Source organism: Mesoplodon bidens, assembly GCF_964165515.1.
Source record: "Mesoplodon bidens genome assembly, chromosome: 20".
NCBI classification, from domain to species: domain Eukaryota; kingdom Metazoa; phylum Chordata; class Mammalia; order Artiodactyla; family Ziphiidae; genus Mesoplodon; species Mesoplodon bidens.
In genome coordinates this window covers 17,960,621-17,984,331 of record NC_138181.1, presented here as the reverse complement: position 1 = coordinate 17,984,331, position 23,711 = coordinate 17,960,621, and the positions used below count along the sequence as shown (strand labels likewise).

General features: G+C 35.7%; 1 protein-coding gene across 1 annotated transcript in view; it reads right to left on the bottom strand.

The window, feature by feature from the left end:
* Positions 1 to 2,156: 2,156 nt before the first annotated feature.
* Positions 2,157 to 23,711, bottom strand: part of TEX15 (testis expressed 15, meiosis and synapsis associated) — a gene marked incomplete at its 3' end in the record, with an annotated part of 43,339 nt that continues 21,784 nt past the window's right edge. The window contains 11 exon segments of the mRNA XM_081220911.1: positions 2,157 to 2,301; positions 2,303 to 2,619; positions 2,623 to 2,765; positions 2,768 to 3,109; positions 3,112 to 3,295; positions 3,299 to 3,398; positions 5,871 to 5,929; positions 7,779 to 15,136; positions 17,215 to 17,377; positions 18,246 to 18,392; positions 21,946 to 22,180. Coding sequence (XP_081077037.1) covers positions 2,157 to 2,301; positions 2,303 to 2,619; positions 2,623 to 2,765; positions 2,768 to 3,109; positions 3,112 to 3,295; positions 3,299 to 3,398; positions 5,871 to 5,929; positions 7,779 to 15,136; positions 17,215 to 17,377; positions 18,246 to 18,392; positions 21,946 to 22,180 — 9,193 coding nt within the window.

The window sequence follows — 23,711 nt, the reverse complement described above, 5'->3', positions numbered from 1 at the left end:
GTTCGTTGTAATACAACCAAAGAAACAACAATTAAAATTTTTGAGAATCAAAGCTGGATTTGATTCCAGATAGCTTTCTTAGCATCACAAACAGCTTAATTATTAAGAACAAAAGAAAGCTCAAACCACGAGACCTTTATGAAACAATTTCATTCAAGATTTCCTATTTCAAAAATTAAAAGGTCTTTAATTTGGAGGTTTGCCGCATCTATTATGCTTGATGCATTTATCATTACAGCAGCTACAGCAATATATTAATCAAAAAGGAAAAAGCAGTCATATACCCTGCCCCTGCTTTCTCATCTCCTTTATAGTTTTTCTTCAGGCTATGATTTAGCTGAAAAATTTCTAGTCCTGTTTAAACTCATTTAGTGGGGCAGGGAGGGAAGGAAAGGATACATAGATAATTACACCACCACAAAATACTCATATGTGAGAAATGCACACAAAAATACTGTGGAAGTAGAAAAGGCATTCTCACATGAGAAAACAGAGTAAGAAGTTCAATGGGGCTTGAATACAGAGGTGGAAGTGGTGGGAAATGCGGCTGTCTATGCAGGGCTGTCAAGGGCCCTGTGTTCCAAGCTAAAGTATTTGAATTTTATCCCACAGGTTATAGGGCACCAGTGGCAACTCCAATGTAGAGATGCTGCTGTCAAAAGGTTTCTTAATTAGAAATAGAACTATACTAACAGCCTGCTTCTTGTCCAATTCAGACTAAGGAATTAATTAATTCAATTAATTTTTTCTACTTATTAGTTTGTAAGATAACCCAGGACTGAGAAAGAACTTTTTAAAAAATACAATTCAGCACATTTATTGAACTCTCTAAATATTTTAATGAATACAAAACCTTGTTGGTTTTAATAGGTTTTCTTCCTTCTTTTATACTGTAGTTAACACCAAGTTGAGGCAAAAAGCCAAATCAAAGCTTTAAAAATATTTTTTGGCTGAATTTGCATGTGGTATTTTTCACCTTATATATATACAGACACACACAACCTACAAAACTGATTTTCCTTGAGAAACAACTTTTCAATTTAAAGAAATTCCTTGCATTTCTCTGTTCAAGACATTAAGAGATGATTAACTTTATTTTTATTTTTGTTTTGCGGTACGCGGGCCTCTCACTGCTGCGGCCCCTCCCGCCGCGGAGCACAGGCTCCGGACGCGCAGGCCCAGCGGCCATGGCTCACGGGCCCAGCCGCTCCGCGGCATATGGGATCCTCCCGGACCGGGGCACGAACCCGTATCCCCTGCATCGGCAGGCGGACTCTCAACCACTGTGCCACCAGGGAGGCCCGAGATGATTAACTTTATACACAGTACATTTTACCTCTGTTGGTAGAATATTTGGGTGCTAATGTAGTTTTTGTAGAATTATTAATAACTGTTTTAAAATTTTGCTTTAACTATATGGTAAATATACATGTCAACTTAATTAAAAATTATATTCTAATCATGATATTCTATAAACAGAATTGTGTTTCAGAGAAAAAATTTCAAGTCCCCGTGGCAAACTACCAAGTTGTTCTACTAACACATTTCAATTAACTCCATTTACTTATGCCACGATACTACATTAGAATACTGTTATTAGATACTATCTGATTGAAGTTCCTTTTTCCACCTATTTACTCTATTTTTTTCCTTCGTTTATCAAAAAATGTATGTTCACAATATGAAATCTAGAAAATAATGAACAACACTCTCCACAAACTCCAAATTTTATCACTCACAGGGAGACAAGTTAAAATGTTAGTGTACTTTATTTCCGTATCTGTATGCATTTCTTTATTTATGTAAGTAAATTTATACAATATAGTTTTAAAAACTGTCATTAAAAACTTTTATAAACCCTTCAATGGTTGCATCATATTTCAATAACTATAATTTACTTTAACTATTATTCCTTGAAGTTGGGTTTTATTGAAGGACATATTTAGTGATATTACCAATTGTTTTTCTCTCAGTCTTTGACAACTAGTTTTCCACTGACAATGTAATTCAACTCTGCCTGATTTTAAACAATTCTACAAGTCTACACAGAAAAATGTGCCATCTATCACCACTTGTTGTAAATTCCACTTACATAAATGTACAAAGGTAAAAGTGAAAGCTCTACGAAGCAAGTACTGAACTTGTGAAACTCACCGTTAAGTCCAAGGAACTTTTGGAAGCACACCCAAATCAGGAGAGCAAGGGTATGCAGCGACCGGTTGATGGGAAACATACTGTGAAAAAATTGGTTGCTGAAAACTGTAAACAGGCATTTGAGATTGAAAATGTCCACTCACTGGCAAAGTCATTTGCCTGTCGTTCCCCAGCAAAGTAACCAAAATATTGAGAGTACAAAAGATTAGAATGTGTATTTTGAACAGTACCTGTAACTGCAGTCAACATCCCAAAAGGAGGTGGCTGTACTTCATAGGATGTTATTCCCTGGTATGTCGGGGTAATGGAACTGCCATTGCTGCTGCTGTAACGATAAACACACCAAGAAGAGTAAGGATATGAAGTTCCAAATGACTGCTCAGAAGAATTATATACTGGGGTACATGCAGACTGTGGAATTTCATTCCAATATGTGGCAGCATTCTGAGTTAAAACTTTTGAATTCTATTGTTCAGAAAAAGAATATTCTACTGTTTGATTTACATTAAGGGTCACGTTCTCAGATGCTTCAACAGGTGTAGTACTGGAATTCAATGTATCCTTCTTATATTTCTCTTTTGACTCAGTTTTTGCAGGTTGTATTTTATTTGCAGAACAGGAATTTTGTTCTGGATATGTATGGGTTCTGGAGAACTGGTGCATTTAGAATTTTTAATGGATGAATTTAATATTTCATTATCTTGAGGTTCAAAGTCAGTGTCATTCATTTCTAAATTGGCATTGATATCCCTCACAAAATAGAAAATAGGCTTTGAGAGCACTGGTGCATTAGGCAGAAGAGAAGCACCAGTTTCTGGTTTTATGTCTGAGAGACAAGATTTCTCTGCAGGATCTGAGGAATTCTTAAGAAATTTCTGAGAAGGTATCTCCTGGTCTTTTGAAAATGTGCCATCTACACGTTTTTGGTCAGAAATTGCCAAAGGAGAACAATCTTATCACTTTTTGTTTCAGCAACACTAAAATTTACATTTCTTTCCTTCATGTTATTTAAGCTTCCCTGTTGTCCACTGAAATCTTCTGAAGTAGCAGATGAAATATTAGTTAAATCTATTTTTCCCTCTAACTTTGACATACAAGTGTCTTTTAGGTTCTTTAAAGGTAAAAGTGAGCCAGGTAGTGATCACTGAATTTCAACTTTTTTTGGAGAGACATGGTTTCTTTTCAGATTGTCAGATGAACTTGGTCCTGTTTCATTTTCACTTTCGGGATGAGATCTCATAGTCCTATTAAGTGTAACACACATACAAACAACTTTAAATATACAGAGTCACAAAATTTCAATATATATATTTGAAAATTTTATTTAGGAAAAGAATTCTTAAGATTCACATTTTCCTCTTTGTATTGGCACTATACAAGAAACGTATTTCTCCAGTTTTCCTCCCTTGGTTTGAATTTAGATACTTTTCTTGCTGAAGGTGATATATTCCACACTTCAAATATATTTCCAATACATCTGAAAATACTGAGTGCTGCCAATATTGTAATAAATTATTTTACGCTTTGGACACTTCCTGATTTCAATTTTTTTGCAGTAGTTTCTAATTCAGATACCTCCAACCTATTGACAATATTCTTTACTTGCAAATGGCCATATACAGCTGGTGAAACCACTAGCTGTGACCCCTACCCCCAAAAGACTATCTTGTCACAAAGTACTGAGATATTTTGTCTGTTCACGGTCGAGAGTAGGAAAAGCAGACTTCGAAAATTTCTTGCCAAGTGAATATCCTTGGCATTCCTATCTAAATTTAGACAGTCTCAAGCAGGGTGAAGGAAGCATTCATTATTGACGGTCTAGAGCCAGACAGTTAACACAGGTCTCCAGGGCAATTATATGTTTTTGGTGTCTCATCAGATTCTTCGAATTACAAGTGGAAAAGAACATGTTGAAAGAAAAAAGGAACCATTCCTCCACAGTCAAGAGAAATTAACCTTTGGCCTGGAATTTGTATATCCCACTCACGAAACTAAAAGCCCCTATTTTACTTAATCCAGCCTCCTTAAAAGGCACTTGAATGACAACCTACATCATCATCCAACCCAACAGAATACTTGGACAGTTTCCAGAAAGGACAATTTTGACTTCATCACATTTCTAATGATGTTTCAGTGATGTCTCAACCTTATAGATTGACAGCTGCCTGTATGATCTATCCTTTTACCCACTCTCTTAGAGGATGTTCTTCCATGACCATGGCACCTTATATTAACCTTATATTAGAATTCATTTTCCTGCTAGGTGAGGCACAGTTTGATTCTTTGAGCAGCAAATACTACCTATACTTGCAAAACTTAGTTTTGTAAACTAAGTAAAACAAATCATCTTAGTTACAAAACTAAGATGATTACAGAACTGGTTTATTTTATGCCTCTGATAGCTTATTCATCCTTATGCCACTACACAATTATTTAAAGAGTCATCTGTGCCAGGAAAAAGACTGTAGAAATGTAGTAAATTAAAGATCATATTTAATTTTTTAAAAAATTAATTAATTTATTTATTTTTGGCTCTGTTGGGTCTTCATTGCTGCGCACAGGCTCTCTCTAGTTGGGGTGAATGGGGGCTACTCTTCGTTGTGGTGTGCGGGCTTCTCACTGTGGTGGCTTCTCTTGTTGCAGAGCATGGGCTCTAGGCGCACGGGCTTCAGTAGTTGTGGCTCGCAGGCTCTAGAGCACAGGCTCAGTAGTTGTGGCGTGCGGGCTTAGTTGCTCTGCGGCACGTGGGACCTTCCCAGACCAGGGCTGGAACCTGTGTCCCCCTGCATTGGCAGGTGGATTCTTAACCATTGTGCTGCCACCAGGGAAGCCCTAAAGATTACATTTAGAGAAGCAAAACCAAATAAGACAGAAATGAGAATGCTTATCTTCTTTTAGTTCATATTATTCATTTTCCTTCATAGGATGGAGAAAAAGATGGTAAAAAATGAAGCTTGTCATAAATTGAAAATCTTACAGAGTTGAATGAAACAAGAGATGGTCAACAAGTCCAGTGGTGCCACTTCATGTCAAAATGAGAAAAACATAAATAATGTAGTGGGTTTTTAATAAAAATAACTAATTCAAAAAGAATTTAAAGAATTAGCCTTTATTCTGAAATCATGTTCTTTCTATATTGTGGTGGTAATACATCCTTTCATGAAACAGTAGTATACTTATGTGAGTGTGTTTGACTAAGCTCCCACTTAGGAATAAAACTTGTCAATTTTTATCTTGTTAGCCAGTCTTGAAATTTGACAGGTCTATAAAATCCACAAGTTTAAAAAAATCGAATCACTTGCCCCATTCTACGCCCTTTTAAGTAATAAGCCAGTCGCTAAGCCCCATCAATTCATTAAATAATGTCTATCAAATATGACTTTTACCTTCTTATTCTGTAAAGCGTCACTCTTTTCTAAGCCCTGGCTGACATACTACTTTTAACTGTACTTAGAATCTCCTTACCCTTTAAATCACTGTGAAAACGCATTTCACAGGATATTACCTTTCAATCCTTACAGAATGAAATTCAAACTCCTTAGGCCTTACCTAAGACACTGCATAATCTGAAACTTCTCCCTCCTTAGCTAACTCTTCTCCCCTAAGTTACATGTATAACCCAACAGAGGTAATAAATAAAGGTTTTAGTCTTGTTCCTTAATATGTGCTCAGTTTTGTTTAGTTTTTCTTCAGACAGGGATGATGGCAACTCCTACCTTGGATGCTTGAATGTTGCCTTTTCTCTGTTGATTTTTGTGACATCTTTCACGTTAACCTATGTTTAAAAAATACAGAGAAAAGCTACATTGTTGATGGTTTACAGTACAATATTTATTATTTTAATTATCAGACATTTGCAATTGCTTGTTCTGTCATCATCTAAAATGCACTGTCTGAAACTATATTCATTAATGATCCTCTCCTTCAAAACTCAGTGACTCTGCTGGACTTCCCATATTTCATAAATGTTTGGAGAAACTTTTTAAAAAAGCAATCTGCAACATTCTTTTTACCCACATCTTACAACACGTCTATTTATGACTGCTTCCTATTTTATGCCCTTTTTAATCAACCAGTCACTCAGTGCCACTGTTAAGTAATGTCTGTCAAGTATGGATTTTCCTTTCCTATTCTGTAAAACAGCACCTCTTTCTAAGACCCAGATGACTTACTACTTCTAACTATACTCAAAATCTCTACTCTTTAAAATCACTGAGAAAACACAGTTTACAGGACACTACCCTTCAATACGTACAGAACGAGTTCAAACTCTTCAGGCCTATATTTAGAACATTCTGTTATCTGAAACGATATGCTTCTCCATCTTTAGCTTACTTCTGTCCACTAAGTTAAAATGTTTGTTCCAGACTTAATTTTAAACCCATTTCTCAAATAATGTCAATAAGCATTGTGTCTTTGGTCACATTATTTTCCATAGCTTGGATACCTTCTTCATTTTTTTACCTTCATCTGATAACATTTTTTCCTTTAAGGAAAAGCTTTGATCTGTGTCCTTCTATGAAATCAATGAACAAATCTCTATTTTTAAAAGATTTTGCTTTTCTTCTCTATACTTACAACACCTTTTTAGTAATACCTTCATTTTACTCTTGATGTGGAGTACACAACTTGTGTTGTTCTTGTGTTTTGGAAGTATGTTTATAAACTGGTTGTTAATTAAGCATTTTCCCACAAACACAGTGCAATAAATGATTTGTTTCCTAGTCTCTAGAACTAGAGTTTAACTAACGAATACAATTAGAGTAAGCTGAGAAAGAATCCTACTCTTCATTTTGCGTATAGGTCTCTCTTTCTTCACTTCTGAAATGAGAAATTCTCAAAAAATTTTGAGTAGTCTCTGAGGGTGGAGTAGGGGCAATTATTAATATGGGCTCTGGAGCTAGACTGCCTTGTTTTATATCTAAGCGCTTCCCTTTACTAACTTTGTGACCTTGGGAAAGTTATTTAACCTTTCTATGCCTCAGTTTCTGTACTTTTTAATAAGATAGTAACAGTGCCTACATCATAAGCATTCTGTGAAGAAGAGAAAAAGTTAATGTTTGTACATTCATTAGAACGCTGCCAAGTATTTAATAAATGCTATATAAAATTTGTTAAATAAAATGTACTTATGCAGGACTAACTCCTTCATAATCGTCTATTTTAAAATATCTGTACTATTTCTCTGTGTGGATGATAATGGTCAAGAACACAGACTCCACTGTCAATTTTTAATATCCACAACATTAAGTATAGCCTCATTATACAGAAGCTACTCAATAAATACTTGGTCACTTGCTTAACTCACATTCATTATATGGACTTTTCCTTAAGCCGTTATTAAAATTCACACCCTTCCAAGAAGTGTTTTCTAAATAAAATAATTAATTTGTAAGTTTAAAAGTAGACATTTGCAAGGCTATCTCTCACATATACAAATCATTCATATCATTTTATAGATAATATGGATTGTTTAATCCAATAGTTGTTAGTAAATTCATTTTGCAAGGCAGTAAAGCATTCTCAGTTTTTACAATTCTGCAAACTACGTACTTGTTTGCTTAAAGAGTAGACTTGTTCTCAAAAAGAATACCTACATAGGTTTCGCTTAAAACATTTGTTACCTTTTGTTTTTTACAACTGGAAACAGTAGTATTTTCCTCTTGTTCCTCTTGAGGGTCTTCACATTTGTCTACAGTGAAAGGTCGTTTTTTAGGGGAATTTGAAACGTTTTTCATTATGTACTGTGAAATTGAGGGCACATTCACACAAGTACTGGACTTGTTGATATTCTTCCTAGGTTTTACATGAATATTCATTTCTTCCTTTCTCTCCAGGTGGAAAGTCTTCTTTCTGTTATGTCGCATTTGCCACAGGATAAAGGAAGTGGTTAATTTAGCATTTTTAGCACATATTATCTTCATATGTTCAATAGTTTTCATGACTTTCATAATATGGGCCATTTTCCCTAAGTCCTTCCGAGGGGCAGCCATCACATTTGTGAGCAGGGTGGAAAACTGACTGTAGTTGTATTCTAACTCTGTCACAGTGCTTCCGTAATTTATGGATGCTATACATGGCACAAAGTCAATGTATGTGGAAACAGAATACTCAGACTTCTTTAGAAGTGTTTTTATTTCTGAAAGTTCTTCAAGTTCTCTTGAGAGCAAATGAAGAGCATAGGAGCAATTAACAGCTTCATTATATTTGTAGATAATATCCAGATCTTTCTCATGTTCAGATATAGCAGTCTCTATCACTTTCCAAAGACAGTTTGTTGAATTATCTTTAAGAAATGAGAAAGAAGTCATTTTTTCTTGGCACTGAATCAGTTCAGGAAGAAGTGACAAATCAAACCAAAGCATACCTCGAAACCTCTGTTTGTCTAGTTTCTTCGCCATTGAGTTTTTAAGAAAGTGAACTGTTTCTGAGAGCATGACGACTTCAATATAGGTTTCAATGGCCGCAGGTTTTAAAATTACTGCCTCATGGTTGTCGTTTTTCACTATGTCCAAAACATTTTCTTGTGTGATAAATATATTATCTATGTTATCTTCTTGCAGCAACTGAAAGTATTTTTTTAAAATTTCTAAGTGATCGGTACATCTCAAAGTGAGTTCCCGTAGTTTTTTAAAGTCTGCAAATTCAGCTTGATCCAATATTTCACTAATACAACAGATATCTGGATGTGAAAGCAAAGTACTGTTAAACCTAGAGTTTTCTATGCTAATTGTTGCTTTGTTTACTAGAGCATTTGACTTTCTGGAAGTAATCATAGTATTCTCAAGCTCAGTACTAGAAATGCATTCACTGCTTAAATCTTTAGACAACGTATCATATATCTTCTGCAACTTAGAAAAAGCATGTTGATTCATTTCGAGTAGTATTTCTTTGCTGTTCTTTCCTGAGTATTTTTTACAGAAAGACTCTCTCTTTTCTTTCCAAACGAGACTTTTTGCAGCATCAAAAAAGATATGTTCCAGACCATAAAGAGATATTTTAATACTTAATGCCTCATTGTTCTTGATAAAATTAACTTTTGAGGAGATCATTTCTATAATAATCCATAGATGGTCTTGTTTTCCTGGACAGGAATCATTTTGGGGAGAGTCCGCATATATACTGATCAGATTTAATGTACTTTTTCTCAAGGATTCTAGGTCTCCTAAACTATCTCCAAAGTTAACTCCACAGGTAAATGGAACAGAAAGAGAAAAGTCAAAGCAATCAGAACAATGTTTCATTATTGCCTCACACTCATTAATCTGTCGTTTGTATTTTAAGAACATGTAGTATGAACTGATTTTCCTTTTGGTTTCTTCAAACACTTCAACCAACTGATCATGATAGTTTTGCAACTCACAGAATGCAAGATATTTTAACCTGCTTTGAAAAGCAGGATAGAAATTGGATTGTTGTTGAAACCCACGTGGTCTGCCAAGCAGCTCACTGTACAATGTCTCATCATACCAAAGCAAGCTTCGGAATGTTGGCTCACCTCCTAAGAGCCTTGTTTTGTTTTCAATGAACTGAATAGTTTCCATCATCATTTGGAGTTCTACCAAGGAGTCAAGAGCACACGGTTTTAATTTGTGTCTGCAGTTATTCCACAGGTTTTGTTCTACCAACAGGTCTCTTGATATCAAGATTTGTTTAAATGAACATTCTTGTTTTCTTTCAAAAGCTTCAACAAATAAAGGGAGAATATTTTGACAAACTTTAGTTTCTTCCTGTAGAATCTGCAAAGATGATGCTTCATCTGCCCTCTTCAAAATTTGAGCTATCTTAGCTATAGGAGCCAAATTATTAGTTAAGCAATGTTCTTCTTTTAATTCATTCATGTATGATGTAGGCATCTTCGGAGGAGGAGGGATATTGGAGGTTTCAGAGTGGGCATGTAGAAGAGGCATATGATTCATTCCTGTAATGCCTGGTTTGGAATTACAGGCTCTTCCTGAGTGCATTGTGGAGTCAGACTGAGAGTCATGACTAACTTTTCCCTTCTCTTTCTCTCTTTTGTTAAGCTGATTAGAAGCAGTGTTACTCAAAGAGACTGCCTCAGTAGCATCTTTAATGCTCAAATGAGAATCAATCAAGTTGTTTTTAACTGTTTTCTCACTTAAGTAGGAGAATTCTTCTAATGTCTTATTCTTTTGATTTTTGTACTCAGTCTTAACACTTGATCCTTCATCCATGTTTTTGTGAAATGAATCTTTTGCTTTCTCTGCTTGTTTATCTTTCCACATTTTTCTGTCCTGAATGTCTTTCTTTGCAGTACATTTTGGGGAAGACGAACCCTTTATGTTATCTTTTAAGAGCAGAAAACTATCATTGGAAAATGGTTTCATCATATTGTCCTTACTTTCTTCAGTTACTGATGTGAAATCCAACTCAGAATTCTCAATAACATTTGTTCCATTCCCGTCTATGTGGAAGCAATTACTTGAAGAGCAATGTTCTGTCTTTAGCAGCTCCTTTCCAGCACATCCTTGTTGACAGTGTGGTACAATGGTAGACACTGCTGAAGAATCTACAGCAAAAATGCTCTGTTTATTCAGGTAAGATTGTGAAGATTCTTCCTCGGTGTCTGTCACTAGAGTGGCTGATAACGATTGAGGAATACTGTTACACTTTTTGGTTTTTATCAGAGTTAGATTTAATGGGTCCATAAGGAAGTTTCCTGTAATAATGCCTGGTTTGGAGCTCTCATTAGGAGCTGTCCATTTTTCTATAGGAAAATTTACTTCCAGGTTTCTTGTACAACCAGATAAAATAAGGTTATTTGGTTTGTTGATATCAATGTTAAAAACATGCGTCACACTTGATTCTAAGACTGAAATAGTTTTTACCTTTGTGTGGGCTAAACAAGTTGCATCATAATTTTTGTCCATGCTAAAATTTACGTTGCTTTCTTTTATGCAAGTTACTGAATTCCTTTTACTTATTACTTCATTAGCTTCAGAATTGTTTTCTTTTGTTGTACTCTTAATATTACCATGTGCTGAATGGTTCTTAAGCTTTTCATATTTACTAACGTTAGATAAAAACTCTGCATCGATTTGATTTTCTTTTTTAGTTAGTTTCTCATCTGGGCAGTCTGGGGAAGAGAGAAACCCAGTTTTTCTAGAAAAGGGCTGAAGTTCTGATGATCTGGGATTTCTCAAACTGCTAGTGCTATAAGCTGACGGACTTGTACTTTGGGATGTGGAACAGAGGGCTAACTGTGGTTCAGGATACTCTCGATCACAATATCCTCTCATGCAAATAGTGGTGGGACTTCTGGAGACACCGGACACTTTTTTCTCAGAAAGGCACTTTGTGACTCTCTCTCCACTTGTTTTATAAGACTTGTGGTTTGATACATGAGTTAATGATTTATCAACTTCAAATCCCAAAGCCCTTTTCTCTCCAGGTTTGTCGTATTTTCTTTTTGACAAAAATTGCTTAGTGGAGTAATATCTTCTTTCAGACACAGAACTATAACCTTGAAGGTCACAACTTTCCCAGAAATTATTGCATATTACTGCATATGCTTTTGGTAAAGGGCCCTTTCTTTTTTCTCCCACTTTAGCTGTAAGCTGCAAAGACGTGTGAACTCTTCTATGAGCTTTTTTTAAGTGAAGAACAGCTCTGTCAAGTTTTCTGGAAAGACATCTGCTTTTGCATAAAGATGCTTCGCTAGTTAGAATATCCAGGGCACTCCTAATGTGTTTTTCTGACCGTGAAAAGGTTTCAATTCGTCCTTGGGATAATGAAGAAAAACATTCCAACAAGTCCTGACTGGTTAGCCTCCTCCTATTCCCACAAATCTCGTGATGTCTTAAATCTTTATGTGGTATATTCTGGTCCCTAAAACGTGTATGTGGCTTTCTTTTGCTAATTCTTGATTCTGTGTCCTTTTTACTTCTAGTATCATTACAATCGTTTTTTGACTTTGTAAAGGAACGCCTGCTTTCGTTATTTACTGCTGTGACATTAGAAGGTTCAGTAAGCAAAGGTCCCTTGTTTTGCTTTTCAGACACATGATTCAAGTGTGTATTATGACTCAAGTCAAAAGAAAGTGAGGTTTCAGATTTACTTACTAGTCCTGATTCTTGCCTTACATTACCAAATTCACCTTCAGATGGATGATGTGAATTTTCACCAGAACACTGGGAATGAATTTCAAATCGTGGAACTTCTTCCTCCTCCTCCTTTATTTCTGATTTTATGGCTTCAGTTCTATATTTGCAGAAATTATCTTTCAATGCAAGGGATTCAATAGCAGGATTGAATCCTTGCATAAATACATTAGTAATCCTAACTTCTAGATCAGGAAGTAAAATTGGGTTGAAGAGCTCTGCTTTGTTTTTTGCTGTAGAGAAGTAAAAATTACTTTCCTCAGAGCAATGCTGATCGCTATTCTCCCTCCTTGTGGTGCTTTTCAAAACTTCTGTCTCCCCATTAGTGCTTCCTAACAGACCTTTCCAATTGATGCGAGGCTTCAGAGCCTCGTATGAGGCCCCGAAGTCTTCATAGAGTACATTTCCATGGCTATAAGCGTCCTGTTGAGATAGAAAAGCATTGTCACTCCGTTCTGATCCTACTTCAATCTCATTATCCAATTTGATGTTTTGAAGAACTGAGTTGTCACTTACTGACTGATGAAATGAGTTGTGTAACTGATTTTTATCCATATGTGTTTCACAATCAGAAACCCTATATTTTACTAACAAACCAAAATCTGGACTCTCAGAAGAAGTTTCTTTAAACTGGTATCTTTGGTGATCTTCGAGATTTGTGCCTAACGCAGGCACTGGAGCATCAGCTATCTGAACCACAGCATGTGAGGCTATATGCCCTGAAGAACCTGCAATTTGGGGAAATGCTGTGGAAACCAAATGCTCTATAGTCCTTCCAGTATTTTGAATATCTTTTTCTTTTATGGCAGTTACGGTATCTTCATTTTCTAATAATGTAGATTCTGTGGACACATATTTTTTTCCCTGAATCAAATTAAATGTAGTAGAAAATTCTTCAGAACTCAGAATTTCTATGCTATTGTAATCTTTATTCTCCCTCCTTTCATCTACAGTGGTAAAATTTTTGTTTGCATGAAAACTCTGCTTCTCATCTCCATGTATATTCCCTATGTTGTTTTCTATAGACAAAGCAATGTCTTCCACTTCAGCCTCATTCTGGTTTTCTTTATCATTATCTCTCTGTTCTCTGCAATCAATATTCAGGTGCACATCACTGTTCAACTGTGAATTACAGAACTGAGTGTGATCTTGACCTTTATTGTTAACTTGAGAATTTTCTTTGCAGTCTCTTTCACTGTTCTCTAAGGACACTGGATCATTTCCATTTCTCCTTTTAACACATATATGTTCTCTAGCTATGTTGCAATTTGTATTAGGAGCTGTTTTAATGTCATGAGATGAAGTAACAGTCGGTAGTTGTTTGGCCTGGGGAATGTCTTTTGCTTCCTGGAAAGCATCAGTCATAACGCTAACACAGTTTCGATCTGGTTTTTCCAATTTCAGTTCCATTCGTTTTTGAGAAATGGTAAAACTTGTATGAATGTTATCTTTGTACTCTAAAGAGTGCTGAGGATGCTTTTGTGGAAGGTTCTCCAGTCTTGGAGTAAGATGATTTTGTATTTCCAATACTAGGTGATCTAGCTCATACTTCTCCTCTGTGGTAGATAAGAAAGATTTTGGCTTTTCTAACCCTTGAGTAATTAATATTTGATCACAATTTTCCACCAAATAATCAAGATTCTCATTCTCTTTGTCGTCTTCATGCAAAGAAATGTAACTATCTACTGGACTGATTTTTGTTTTATTAGTAAAAGAATTATCACTTTCTTTCCATAAATTTTGCTTTTCTTCATGTTTGGAATTGTCTTCTGGCCCAGTGAAGTTTCTCATCTTTCCAATATCTTGAATGTACTCATGTATGCTTTCTTTGCTTTGGAGTGGAAAAAGTGTAGGCATTTGGTGACCAGTCTGATATACAGTTTTAAAATTAGAAGACTGTGATTCTGGAGAGATGTGACTATTATACCCTTTTGTACAAGTATTCACTGATTCATAAGAGTCATGTGGCTCACTATTTTGTTCAATTAAAAGTGGAATGTTGCTTCTCTGCTGGGATCTCTGAGCTTTTTCTCCACTGTGTTTTTGGGTTTCAACTTCTGAGACTACATTTGACACACACATTGGGAAGGAAAAATTATCCTGGCTCTTACACTGTTCTGCCATGGTAATTTTATTGGGAGCTGTACAATCATAGGTCTTAGAGCCCATGTTGTGAGCCTGGGTTTGTGAATCATTCAAAGAAATTTTGAAGCAAGGGGAATCCAAATAATTAGTGAGAACAGTCTGATCACCAGGCATGACTTCAGATGACGAGGCAGGATTAGTTGGCATAGATGATAGGTTTATTTCTGAATTAGCAAAATCTAAACTCTTCTCAAATGGCAAAATCTCATTTAAACCTGTAATAGTATTATGTTTTCCCATGCTTTCTTCTCTCTTCATCAGCCTTGGGTCTTTGAGGAGTTTTGAAGTAATAACTGTGCTTGAGCCAATATTGTTATGAAGGGGAAAAGCAGCAGCAAAACCACTTAAAACATCTTTAGGATGTGTCAAATTTAAGAGGTCACCATTATTAACACTTTCTCTGGTATCACTGGGAATAAATGAAAGACCTGAATCATATGCATGCACTTGAGAAGTGTCTCTACATTCTGCTGAACTGTGCTCCATCTGTCCACTGTATGCTTCAAGTACAGAAATGTTTTCATTTTGCACATTTCCATAGGAGTTAGAAATATCTGAGTTGTGAGGATTTATCTCTGAATTTAGTGCACTGCATGAACAGTTTTCCTGAACAAATGGATCTACAGGTTTCCTGAAGTGCTCAAAGATGACAGTAGCATCTTCTCCTTTTCCAATTCTTTTGGCCACTGTACAGTTATTCAGAGACCGTGTTCTTTCTGTGGAAATAATAAGAAAATAAGGAAAAACGGAACAAAAAGTGTTTCTTCAGGCAACTCTATTAATGCAAGTCAACTATGTCATAAGCGGTTTTCACTGAAAGTCCATCAAATAACCTAATGATGATTAAAGTATGTTCTCAGCAGAAAAAGCAAGAAGAGAAGAGGAGGGTAACTGACCAATAAGGTATAAATGACGTAGCATGAAATTCTGCCCTATAGACCCATTATAAGTATTTGCCATAAAAAATTTGAATTTTGACAAATACTAAGAAATAGAAAAATTAAATAGGAACAAAACCATGTTGCTCACAGACTAGGTATTTCTTATATTAATTTCCTATATGCAGATATTTAATAATAGAATCTATACATTATTAGGTAAAATTGTCTCCCTCGACCTACTGTTAACTTGCTTCTTTTTCCCTCTACCACAGGAGAACAAAAATGGAAAGGAAAGAGGAATAAGGTAAAGAAACAGGGCGGGGGGGAAAGATCAAAAAGTCTGCACAAAATCCTTCCCAGGAGCCAAAGCAAACCACTACCCCTGTTCCATTATGAAATAAATATGCTGGCAAATAATAAATATAAATAAAAACCTGGAAAATAGAAGCAAATTTTCTTTTTATAATTATAGAGATTTATTCCTAAAATTTCATAAAGCACTTCATGTAATAACAAAGGAACTTATAAAAACACATATTTAGCAAGTAAAATGTGCACAAAGCATTCATAGTTAACTAATACCATGAAAATACCATTGTTAAAACAGATTATTAATGAGAAGTTGCTCATGAACAATATATGAAGTTATAATCACTGGGAACGTACCATGAAGTTCTTTTTCACAGAATGTTAAAAAATAGCTCTGTTGAAGATTTCTAAATTATATAACTATTGTGATTATCCTTTTAATTACAGTAAGCTGTAGTGGAAATATGTTTGAAAATAGAGATGTGGGACTTCCCTGGTGGCGCAGTGGTTGGGAATCTGCCTGCCGATGCAGGGGACACGGGTTTGAGCCCTGGTCTGGGAAGATCCCACATGCCGCGGAGCAGCTAAGACCGTGCGCCACAACTACTGAGCCTGTGCTCTAGAGCCCGTGAGCCACAACTACTGAGCCCGTGTGCCACAACTACTGAAGCCCGTGCGCCTAGAACCCCGTGCTCTGCAACAAGAGAAGCCACCGCAAATGAGAAGCCCGTGCACTGCAATGAAGAGTAGCCCCTGCTCACTGCAACTAGAGAAAGCCCACCTGCAGCAACGAAGACCCAATGTAACCAAAAATAATAAATAAATAAATAATTTTTTAAAAAAAAAAGAAGTATACGTACTGGCAATGATGTAGAGTAATTAGGTAACCTGACACAACCACTTTGGAAAACTGTTTGACATGGGCTTTGGATTAAGTTGCACATTCCTAATGTAGATGTATACGCTATAGAAAAACACTTGCACATATGCACTGAGATACGTACATGAACGTTTAAAACAGCAATACTTTGAATATGAAGAAAACTACAAAATGTCAAAACATCTCATAGGAATAGTGTATAGTCACAAAATTCAATAATATGGTGTGTGTGTGTGTGTGTGTGTGTGTGTGTACACAAATATATGAGTGAAAATGAGGAAACTACAGTTATACATATCAGCGTGGAAGAATCACACAAACCTAACACTGAGCAAAAGAAGTAACAAAAATAGCTGCAATGGGCTCCCCTGGTGGCGCAGTGGTTGAGAGCCCGCCTGCCGATGCAGGGGACACGGGTTCGTGCCCCGGTCCGGGAAGATCCCACATGCTGTGGAGCGGCTGGGCCCGTGAGCCATGGCCGCTGAGCCTGCGCGTCCGGAGCCTGTGCTCCGCGACGGGAGAGGCCACAGTGAGAAGCCTGCGTACCGCAAAAAAAAAAAAAAAAAAAAAAAAATAGCTGCAATGTGATTCTAGATATATAAAATTGAAAACAGGTAAAGCACAACTATTTTGTTTAAATATTCATAATGTATTAGAAAATCATATTCAGAAGCTGTAAGACCACCACAAACGCTACTGAAGTAGAAAAATATATGTATCTTACCAGCCCTCTTAGGAAGTCCTGTTGAGAGGAATCTCAAAGATGTCATAAGGTGTCCATTATCTACTTTTTGACCAATAAATTTTACTGTTACTATTGCATATGGAAGACACTGCCTAGGTTTATCTACTGGCTTTGAAAGGTTATTATATTCATAGAAGTATACCTAAAAGATAAAGAAGGAAGAGAACATTTTTATGCTGATTAATTTTTGCAGACTTGAATAAGCTCCTATTTTAAAAAATCTAGATACTGTATGTTGTTATTTATTAATCAGCTTCCATACAACCCCACTCTCCCTGCCTTCTTCAACCCTAGTTTTCCTGAAGAGGAATTTTTTTCCCCACAGCATATTTTTTCCTTGATAGGCTTCCAATATCAGCAGAAACAGACACAATCTGTTTTTTAAATAAAAAAGTATTTTTTCATTAAAACTTCAATGTTTTGCATATGCTGGGAACCACTATATTTTATTTGGGAGGAAAAGTCAATTAGAAAAATAACAATAGCTTAATACATCTTACATGTGGGAGCATATATATGTTTCTAAAATATTTATCCTCATTTAATCATATATATGATTATATATAGTATGTATTACATAATTTAATCTTCTATAAAAGATTAAAGGTCTACTAAGTGTCTCAGTAACATATGACAGAAAATTACTGTGTAGCAATTAGTCTACCATGTAATGACTAATACATAAGCCTTTTCTCCTTTTGCGAAGATCAATAACATTTCAAAGTAGCCTTTTTTGTTCTGCAAAGTTAGGAATTCATCTACGAAACATCTAAATAAAAGCAGCCACTGAACTTAGAATGAAGTTAATGTAAATCTGGAAGCCTCTTTATTAATGTTCTGAGATCGCAAATATTAAAACAGCTTTTACTATCTATTTATTTAGGTCATATTATGGTGAATGAAGTAAGAGATTTCCATTTAATATTTTGGGCAGTTGTTTCAAGGCTTGTATCATACAGTGTGAGGCATGTGACTTTCAAGTTGGCAAATGAACCAAAAAGTTAACATACTGCTGAACTGTAGGCTTGTAGTTCAATGGTATCTTTCAAAGAGGGTACACTTCTTGACATATGGCAGTCAAAGTTAGGAGAAGGATCCAAAGAAACTTTGTTTTTATCCACTGAAGGCTGAATTTTCTTCACTTTTCCAAAAAGAACCTGGAAAAAAAAAAAGGCAAAAAGAAGGTAAATAAAAATATACCGAAACACTTTAAACTCTCATACTAGGAAAGTAAAGCTAGCTTCTTTTTTAAGGAAAGAAGTTCCAATGGAGAGATAATCCATGTCCCAGATGAATGGCATGACTTATTGTAATTATGTCAATTCCCCCTTAAATTAAACTCAAAGACTATAGTAGTTTCAATAAAAATTTCAGAAAATCCATTTGTAGAAATGAGTTTTAGTTTAAAAACTTCCCTGGAAGACTAAACAAGAATAACATATAAAATTTTGGAAACAATTTTTTGAAAAAAAATTTGGGTCAGAAATAGAGAATGATGGAACAGGAAAGGTGACATGCACTTCCAGATATTACTTTTTAAAAGAACGGTACTACCACAAAAAAAGGCAGAGAGGGGGAAAAAGCCACACAAAATAAAAAGCCCAGATAAGTCCAAGCATCTATAAAAATATAATATGATATTAAAAGCATCATTTGAAACAAATGAAGCAAAACCAGATTATTCAATAAATGGTATGGACTTGAAAAAAATGAAATTCCTCTCAACCTATAAACCAAAATAAATACCTAACAAGGTAAACATTTAAGTAATATAAACACTGTAGAAAGAAATACAAGCAAATATTTATCTAACTTCCAAGTGAGGATTCTTTTCTAAGCATATTGCCAAAAAAACATGAACTAAAAACAAATTTCACTGTAAAATATTCCAAAACTTCTGTACATCAAATGAGTATAAAAATTTAAAAAAACATGAACTAATTAAGTGATAAAAGGTGGGGGGAAAGTGCAATTAATATGAAAACAACTACAAATTTTATTTAAGTCAGCAATTCTATTACTTTTATTTTTTAATATGCTAATAATTCATTCAAAATTGAAAACAATACTAAATGTAATGTGGTACCCTGTATTTGGATACTGGAAGAGAAAAAAACATTAGTGGAAAAACTGGCAAAAGCTGAATAGTCTGCAGTAAATAGTACTGTATCAATGTTAGTTTCTTTTCATTTTATTTTATTATTTTTAAAATTGAGATATAATTGACATACACACTGTTAGTTTCAGTTTCTTAGTTTTAACAGAGGTGCCATAGTTATATGAAATGTTAACATTAGGGGAAGCTGGTTAAATTGTATACAGGACCTTTCTGTACTACCTTCATAATTTTTCTGTAAATTTCAATTTATTACAAAATAAAATGTTTATTTAAAAAAGAAAACAATAAGCGATAAAACATTATACACAGAATAGCCTAGCTCTCAACATTCACTTTAATGAATTGATAATGCTTATGAATCAACTAGAAACAAAGAAAGGAAAAACCAAGAATCTAGCAAAGGATATTAATAATAGGCAGTTCACTAAATATTGCCAATGAATATACGCAGAATGTTAAGCTCAGCAATAACTATGAAAAAGAATAAAAAACTGAACCAACAATGAGAAACTATCACATATTAAGACTGGCAAATATCTTTTAAAAAATATAATACACAGAGTTAGTGATGATGTGAGATAACAGACATCCCCCACAGGCTGTGGAACGGAATGTCAATTAGTACAACCTTTCTCAGGACAACTGGGCATTTCATATCGAAAGCTGTGAAAGTGTACACATACCTCTGACTCCTAATTTGACACATAGGAATTAGTCAATTAATTCTTAGCAAATAATCACAGGTGTGTGTAAAATGTACCTACATGAATAATCAAAGTAGTATTTAAAAGTACAAAAATAAGAAAACCAAGTAATTTATATTCCAACATTAAAAAATGTGTTGCACAAATTTATGGTAGAGTTGTACAGGGGAATACTATGTAGTCGTTCAAAAGTATATTACAGAAGAATATTTATTTAATGACATGGAAAATGTTGATTTTATAATCAATGAAAAAAGCAAGTTACATAATATATAAAGAATGTATTTTGGGGCTTCCCTGGTGGCGCAGTGGTTGAGAGTCCGCCTGCCGATGCAGGGGACACGGGTTTGTTCCCTGGTCTGGGAAGACCCCACATGCCATGGCGCGGCTGGGCCCGTGAGCCACAGCCGCTGAGCCTGCGCATCTGGAGCCTGTGCTCCGCAATGGGAAGAGGCCACAACAGTGAGAGGCACGCGTACCGCAAAAAAAAAAAAGAATGTATTTTAATGACCATTATACAATGTATATCCATATATATGAGCAGAAGACTAAGTATAGGTATACAAAAAAATTGTGTCGTTATTAATGGGCTTTTTGGAGCTTCTTAGTAAGTTCCAAATTTTCTAAAATCAGTATGTATTATTTTTTAATATAAAAATAAAAATAGGGCTTCCCTGGAGGCGCAGTGGTTGAGAGTCCGCCTGCCGATGCAGGGGACACGGGTTTGTGCCCTGGTCCGGGAAGATCCCACATGCCGCGGAGCGACTAGGCCCGTGAGCCATGGCTGCTGAGCCTGCACGTCCGGAGCCTGTGCTCTGCAATGGGAGAGGCCACAACAGTGAGAGGCCCACGTACCACCGCCCCCCCCCCAAAATAAAATAAAATAAAAAATAAAAATAAATTATGCTTTATGAATTTGATAATACCTGAGGTCTAAAAAATAATTAAATTATACCAAATGAACCGTTGGTTTTATGTGAATGTACACACATCCTAAGTTACACAACTGAGGATCCTGCCTACTTACTGTGATTTTAGTAGTTCTGGCAAAGCTGCAATTAACAAAAAAGTATATCTTAACCAGTTTGTCTGTTGATGCTTACAATTCTACTGTAAGATTTTTTTTTCAATTTTGAGTAATTTTAGACTTTAAGAAAAGTTGCAAAACAGTTCAGAGATCCCATATACCTCTATCCTGTTTTTCCTAATGTTAACATCTTATATAAGCATGGCAAAATTATCAAAACAAAGAAATTAATATTGTGTAACACTATTAAGTAAAATAAACAGTAAGAGTGTAGCAACTTTGGCTTAAGTCAGAATTATTAATACCAATGTTTTGAGGAAAGACACTTAGAACACTCTGGTATTAATTATAGTCTGAACAAAAGAGAGAAAGATAAGAAGGTCAATTAGGAGAGAAAAAATATACATTAGGAAAACCAATATGATAAAGGCTGCCTTTGTTTACTTGAAGACTTTTATGCTGCACACCCACTAGAGTCAAAAATAGGGGAGGGCTTCCCTGGTGGGGCAGTGGTTGAGAGTCCCCCTGCTGATGCAGGGGACATGGGTTCGTGCCCTGGTCCGGGAAGATCTCACATGCCGTGGAGCGGCTGGGCCTGTGAGCCATGGCCGCTGAGCATGCGCATCCGGAGCCTGTGCTCCACAATGGGAGAGGCCACAACAGTGAGAGGCCCGCATACCGCAAAAAAAAAAAAATAGGGGAAAATTTCAAATGATGATGATGATAGTAATAAATAATTAATATTTATTTTATACAATGCAACTTTAAAACATTAATAATTCATATTGAAAGTAAAATACATTTAGGTCAATTTAAAGCAAACTGAATATAATATTTAGTATTTGTTTTGTGCTACCAACCTTAAAAATTATAATACTTTCTACAGTAATCCTTCTACTGTGAGCAAAATTCAAGGCCACATCAACATGTCTAAATATATAAATTCCAAGAAGAGGGTTGCCTAGTATCGTCAATGTAGATGTTCTGGTACTTATTCCATTCTGATATATCTCAGCCACATCACTGTGAGGAAGTGCTAAAAAGCAGAAATGTTCTTCAAGTTCTCTGTGTCTTCCACTCCCACGCATCTCCGACCTAAAGCAAACAGCGTGTAATTAAATGAGAACATCAACAGAATTTTCAAGGAGAAGATGAATACTTGAGTTAGCTTGCTACAGTTGTGGTAACTATCCTATGGTAACAAGTTAGGCTGAAAAATCATCTAAGGAAAGAATTCAGAAAATAGTTCAATAACTACTTGTGTAGGCCAATGGAAATAAGGGCTAACATTTCCTGAATGCTAATATCCCCAGCACTGTTAAGACTTAACCGTTACAGGCATTTTGTCATTTTGTTCTCAAATCCCCAAGAACTGAATTACTGCTATTATTATTATTATTGTCATTGTTACACACATTTTTAAAATGAGAAATATGAGGTTCAGAGGGTTAAAACTTGCCAAAAGAGTAAAGTGACAGAGTCGGAAATATATATGCCAATTCTTGTCCATTAAGTTCTGGAGCCAAAGTTCTTATTTGTGTCACAGAGGGAAGGACATGCATTTCTTAAATATACACAGAGAGAGACACATACACAATACACTTATACATGGTCAATTATTAGGGCCATTCTCTATTCTCCAGGGATCTAGGTCACAGCTGGGAGAAGCAAGCTAGAATTTGTTTACAGGTTTCTATCTTGGCACTATGAAAATTATGAATCATTCTCAGAAAAGGTTATAATCTAGAGTACAGACACTGTTGAACGTTTACCCACATTCCACGAGAATCACTGAAACATATAAAACACCTATCCTTCTCCTCCAATTGGTGCACCGGGGAAGGGAGTTCTACATGGCCTGCTCAGGAGCAGCAGCAGTGGCAGCAACTGCCACAGCAGGTGATAACGACAGAGAGGTTCAATCACTGGGACAGAAGTGTGATTCCAAAAGATTATCAGCAATGGAGAAGCTACAGAATCGAGAAAGTGGTGTGCATACCACAAAAGGAAAACTGCTCTTGAAAACCATGTGCTACCTATATTTGTTATTTCCTGGAACACCACTCAAAGAATTTGTATAAGTATACTATGCACATTAGTGTATTAATATTTATTTGCAAAAATAATTCACCTTTAACAGTAGACAGGCCCATGGCAACAAAACACACAGCAACAATAACAAGCAAGACTCACCGATGAGATCATGACCATTTCTCTCAGTTCTGGAAATGTCAGCCTTAACTTTCAACTCCACCATCATCATTTCCTGCTCTTGTTTTTAGCTTGACGTTAGACTCTGTAAACCACTAAGATCTCTATGTTGATTGTTAAGGTTTAATTCTCACAGAAGAATTACAATACTTTTTTCTATTTTCCTAATTTCTCATGTGGTTTTTCTTAGGCTCTGGAAGAACTCCCACAGCAAAAGCACAAAGCATGAGAGGGAGGGAGGAAATCAAAATATATTGTTGTAAGGTTCTTACAGCACACATGAATCACATTATGTCAAGGTGTGTTGTGATAAAGATGTATACAGGTATACCTTGTTTTATTGTACTTCACTGCATTGGGCTTCACAGATATTGCATTTTTTATGAACCTAAGGTTTGTGGCAACCTTGCGTCAA